The sequence below is a fragment of the Xenopus laevis genome, chromosome 7S (assembly GCF_017654675.1).
Source record: "Xenopus laevis strain J_2021 chromosome 7S, Xenopus_laevis_v10.1, whole genome shotgun sequence".
Taxonomy (NCBI): domain Eukaryota; kingdom Metazoa; phylum Chordata; class Amphibia; order Anura; family Pipidae; genus Xenopus; species Xenopus laevis.
The window spans coordinates 15886425-15892500 of NC_054384.1; the positions used below are offsets into that span (position 1 = coordinate 15886425).

Sequence of the window (6076 nt, forward strand, 5' to 3'; positions counted from 1 at the left end):
GCTTGTTTCTGCTATACTGAAATAATCATCTGCTCAGAGGTTGTGAACTCTGCTTTGGGTGAGGGATTCTTGGAGTTTTGGTTTAAAACCATTAGATGTGACAGCCCCTGGGTTTGCTGCAAGATGGACTTGTCAACAATAGAATGTTTTGCTTTTCTTTATTTTTTATTGCACATTATCATTTTACATGAAGACAGCAAGCTGGAGGCCAGTCCTAAGAAAAACAGTCAACAAAGTATATAATGAGATTTTAACCCACAATTTAGCTATCAAGTAAATGCCCATGCAAATTAAACACATGCAAATGAGCAGCAATTAGCCCTCTTTAGTGAAAACATTGTTTGTAAAGTGGCCAGATTTAAGTCTTGTTCACACTCATGTGTAAACATGTAAACACACACAGACAGGCAAGAACTTTACCACTTCTGAGTTCTTTCTTTAACCAACAGTGTTGCCAACTCTGGGGTACCCCAGTCTCCCAGTTTAACTCTATCCAAACTCGTATGACTTTGAAGCTCTGGAAAACTTAACGAAAAAACAGGCTGAGCCTATGATTAAGTGTCCCTGCGCGACACGAAACGCGTCAGGCATTATCCTTTTAGATGTAATGTAAAATAAAGTATTATATTTTTTAGATACAATTTTTGGCTCTTGGAATCTACTTTTGTTGGACATTCCGGATTGGTGCCTGCCTGCTGTTTTTCCGTGAGTTACTCCCCTATGCTGAAGGTCTGGGGCATGAGCACCCTGACCCAACTGGGAAAGCAGTAAGCTTATCCTAATGATACATTAGATTTATGCTTTTTTGTGAAATTTTGGTTTATTGTATTTGGAAAACTTAACACCAAATGTTTTTGTTCACACTTGATGCAAAATTTGAAGCTCATGCATTATTTAACAGATGACACAAGGTCACCCATTCCGATTTGAAAAAAGGAGGTTCCAGGCTAAATATTGGGAAGGGGTTTGTCACAATGAGAGTTGTGAAGATGTGGAATTCTCTCCCTGAATCAGTGGTACAGGCTGATACATTAGATAGCTTTAAGAAGGGGCTGGATGGTGTTTAGCAAGTAGGGATGCACCGAATCCAGGATTCAGTTCGGGATTCGGCCTTTTTCAGCAGGATTCGGATTCGGCCAAATCCTTCTGTCCAGCCAAACCAAATCTGAATCCTAATTTGTATATGCAAATTAGGGGCGGAGAGGGAAATCGCGTGACTTTTTGTCACAAAACAAGGAAGTAAAAAATGTTTTTGCCTTCCCACCCCTAATTTGCATATGCAAATTAGGGTTCGGATTCGGTTCAGTATTCGGGGGTTCGGCCGAATCCAAAATAGTGGATTCAGTGCATCCCTATTAGCAAGTGAGGGAATACAGGGTTATAGGAGATAGCTCATAGTACAAGTTGATCCAGGGACTAGTCCCATTGCCATTTTGGAGTCAGGAAGGATTTTTTCCCCCTCTGAGGCAAATTGGAGAGGCCTTAGATGGGTTTGTTTGCCTTCCTCTGGATCAACTGGCAGTTAGGCAGGTTATATATAGACTTAAAAGTTTGAACTTGATGGACGTGTGTCTTTTGTCAACCTAACTTACTATGTTACTATGAATTCATTGTATTCATAGTAACTTAGTATTATGTTGGATAGGGTTGGATTCAGTTGACGATTTGGCTGAATCTTTTCCAGCCAAATCCAATAAAATATGGATTTTGGCATTATGAGCCTGCATTCGACTGGCTGACTGGAATACACTGGGAAAATTAGGGCCGTGGGGGCTGTGTGAACCTCACAGCACATGAAATGCCAGTCCAAAAACATAGAGGAAGGTTAATTGTCTAGTGTGTTTGAATGTTATAGGGCCAAAAACTGGAAAGCCTCCTGGCTTTTTTCTTAAATCGTGTTGCAAGTTTTCCCAGTGGCAACAGGTATAGACTTTCAGCTTACTAGATGAAACAGCACCACTCCTTCATAAAATAAAAATGCCTTTATTGGAAAACTTTAGGGGAGATTCGGGGAGATAAGTCGCCAGGCGACAAATCACCTCTTCTTCGTGGCAACTAATCTCCCCGATCGGCTTTCCCTTGCCTTCCGCCGGCTAAAATGTAAATCGCCTGGGGGCAGGCACACGGAGCGCTTCATTTTCCGAAGTCGCCTGAAGTTTCCGGGAAAACAAAGCGTTCCGTGTGCCTGCCCCCAGGCGATTTTAATTTTCAGCCAGCGGAAGGCAGATCAGTGAGATTAGTCGCTGCGAAGAAGAGATTTGTCACCTGATGACTAATCTCACCGAATCTGCCTGTGTGGCCAGACCATTAAAGTGCCCTATTAATGTCTCCAGCCACAGTAGTGGTTGATGGACCCTTACCATCAGCATCACTGGTGGGTGAACAGTGCCCTAGTCAAACACTGGATGAGACTGTTATTATGAATAAATACACATATGTTTGTACATTTCCAATTGCTGCTTACTAAAAATACCTTGCCCTATCCATAATGTCAGCTTTAATTTAATGGGGATGGGGTAAGTAAATTGTTCCTTTTTACCCAAAGCAGCACACGCATCCCACCTCCTCTTTCAAAGATTTTATTTAAAGTTCTTTTTCTAATCTTATTGTGTTGAAACAGATTCTCAGAACTGAAGTCATTTCATGGAACTGAGATAACCTCTATTAACTACAGAGGGGTCACTGACTGACGGTTTTTGGATGATGAAAAAACAATCATGATCCTTAAAAAATCAATATTACAAAGTGTGAGTCACATTTACTTTTAGCAATCCCCTTATCTCCTGTTCTCCATTTATTGTTTGCTGGAACCGGGATATAACATCGACTTTTTTTTTTTCTGCATATTTTGGATTTTATTCGATTTTTTTAGATTTATGTTCCCCCCCCCAAAAGTATTGGATCAAAAAACCTTCTATAATTATCAAATGAATGAAGACAATTGTTTTTATCTGTTTTTTGGTTTATTCAATAGACACAAAATTAAATATGTTTTTTGCTTGGACAGTGAAAATATATTTACAAGACATATAAACAACATGAGGTATAACATCACGCGCCATTTACAAAAACGACAGACTATGTTACATATTCACAGTAAAATGATCGTATGATAACATTTGATTTTTGATCTCCCTTTGTTAAAAAAAATAACAATAAATTCATTATTTGGTCATTTTCTAAATGCACTTGGGATTTACAAAAAAAATATGTACAAATGTGTAAAATTTTAATTATTGCAAAATTTAGTCTTTCAATATACAGTATATCTTTCTATTCCAAATAGACCCAACAATAGGTTTGTGTAAGACTAAAGTCATTTATAGAAAGTGTAGCAATAAGTAAATATGAACTACATCCCATACAAGGTTTATCCATATGGTCCCTGATTATTGGTTGCCTGTTTGCAACCTCATTGGCTGTGCACCCTCCATGATTGACGGTTTACTTGTGTAAATAGGGAAATTCCCAAGCCACTGAAACAATAGGCCTGGTCACCCCAACTTGAGATGCACCTGAGTTTATAGACAAAATAGACTCTTCCTTCATTTTCAGGTGTCAATATAATCTGAGCTTTCTTACACAATGATATTCCTATCCGCCTGTTAAAAAAAAAGGCACTTGAGGAATACAAGTGATATTCTGTAATTAGTCAAAATATTACAGTAATACCTTTAATGATATACACACAATCTGAAATAGACATTGCAGCTTATAAAATGTCCTTTCCGTTAGAGTCCTGCAGTGGGTCGGGTACCCGCAGGTTACCCACAAATAAATCAGGCACCCTGCGGGTCGGGTTGCGAATAAGGCATTTGCGGGTCCGGGTCGGGTAGCGGATCAAAATGGCTAAATATGTTTGGGTCGTGGGCTACCAGTTGAGGTCGGGTCTGGATCTTGTAAATTGGTTCCGTGCAGGACTCTAGTTTCCGTCCCCTTTACTCAATGGCCCCCAAACTGTAGCACTTGCACCCCTGGGAGGGGATCGAAGCATAGGCCAGTTAGGGTGAGAATTTAGGAGAATGCCCAGTGGTGTAACTAGATGTTGGTGGGCCCCACAGCAAATTCATTTTAGGGCCCCCAACATATGCAGTGTTTGTCTGTTTTACCAATATATATTCAAATTGCTCATCAATGAGAGCCTCATGGGGCCCCCTGTACCTCCTGGGCCCCCCTGCAGCCGCAGGGTCTGCTTCCTCTGTAGTTACGCCCCTGAGAATGCCTATTTGCTCTCTTACATGCCCGCCAAATTTAAGGTTCAATAGGATGAGGTTTAAGTGGAAAATATATTTTTTGCCTGAGATATTTTTGGAATTATGGTTAAATGACTGATACACTGCCGTTTTCCTATATCTATAACCTTGTCATGAATAAGGCGGCCCTGAATAAAGGTTGGAACTCCAATGGCAGCTTGAACTGAAAAAGTCTGACAAACCCTGCCTTAACCTAAGTCACCGGGAAGCTTGGTCCAGCTTCTGTTAAAGTGCAAGCCGAATAGAGGTCCATCTTTTACCGAACAGCAATTAATGTGCACAGTTGTAATATCCTTTATCGCCTTCAATGTCCACCTCCTGTTCGGAATCGTCGGACACCTCCGAATCCAGGTTCTCTTGGGAGATGGGCGACGAGGTGGGATCCTCCAGGGAAGACTCTCTGCTCTTCTGCTCGGCGCTTAAACACCTCTCCTGACTCTTTTCGCAGATGTTCTCTAGACTTTCGGTTTCGTCTTTATTATTTCCCTGTGGGTTCTCCTAAAATAGAAAAAGTCAGTTAAAAGTGTTGAATGAACTGTACAATCAGTACTAGAAACCTAATAAGCTGTTCACTCATCTGTTGAAAATAACATGTTTACACCCACCATGCACAGAATTTGTTTTCATTTTACTGTATATCTATAGCACTGTTTTCTCAGTTTGGCCCTTTCAGTTTAAATTTAAATACTTTTGTGCCCATCCCCTAACACCAAAAGGGAGTTACAGTTTCCAAGGAATTTCTGTAAAGTCTTCTTTTTCTTTTTAGTTTTTAATTTCTTGTTTCCCTTTATTGGCATTTATACAACTCTGTGGTTGCTAAGACCTATGACCTTACCTTAGCAACCAGAAAGCAGTTTGGAAATCAGAATGGAAAAGGTAAAAAGTGAAAGTGCAGCAATAATAAGAACAAAGTGGTTGCTGGGGTCACTGATCCCTGCTTTAAAAAGCAACAAAAAGCAATTTTTAAAAATGAACACCGACTTAAACCGTGCTTGGAATAGAATGGTATTATTATTGTTAATATTAAGCTCCAAACTTCAGCACTGTACAATAGATGTGTATATAGTGCTATTTGTACTTATGCTTATATGAAATATATTCTGGAGAAAAAGCAAAGATATATAGGTAGAGTTTTGGGCTCAAAAGTAGCTGCTGACAAAAAATTGCCCTAATAAATCAAAAACAGTGTTTGGGTGGCGTTCCCCTTTAATTCTATAGACTGTTTTGCAACATCAGTAACATTGTTTAAATTCTGCTGAAAGGCTGCACAGGAAAACGTTACAGTGCTCAGTTCCTATACCCACGCCCATTATCATGTCACCAGAGTTTGCCACCCCTGAGTTCTTCTCTGTGAACAACAGTGACAAATATCTCTGACCACCAGGGGTGCTGTTGTTACTGCAGTCTTACAGATGTGCATGCAGTCTGGCAGCTCCTCTCATATATGCATTTGCACTTATAAATAAAGTCTGTCCTTGTTTGTACAGATAAGGGATTTATATGTGAATAATGCACAAAACAATATTAAATATGATTTACTTGAGTGGATTATTGGAATATTACAGCTGCCCCATTAACAGTGGGGCTGCTTGCTTACATTGTAAGCTCTTGTGTGCAGCGCCAACTGATCCTATTTTTATTGACACCCTTATATTCTGTTTGCTAAAGAATCAATCCCCTGGGTCTGGTGGATTTAAGAGACATTACATGAGCAGGCGGCAGGCCCAGACTGGCAATCTGTGGGTTCTGGCAAATGCCAGAGGGGCTGCTGTATGGTTCCATAGAAAGTTACCATATAGTGGGCTGGTAGGGGGCTATTTGGG

General features: G+C 40.2%; 1 protein-coding gene across 1 annotated transcript in view; it reads right to left on the reverse strand.

Moving 5' to 3' along the window:
- Window positions 1-4124: 4124 nt before the first annotated feature.
- hhex.S (hematopoietically expressed homeobox S homeolog) overlaps window positions 4125-6076 on the reverse strand; it is a 12099-nt gene continuing 10147 nt past the window's right edge. Inside the window, exon 4 of the mRNA XM_018227407.2 lies at window positions 4125-4751. Coding sequence (XP_018082896.1) covers window positions 4524-4751 — 228 coding nt within the window. The 3' untranslated portion in view covers window positions 4125-4523. The remainder of the gene's footprint in view (window positions 4752-6076) is intronic.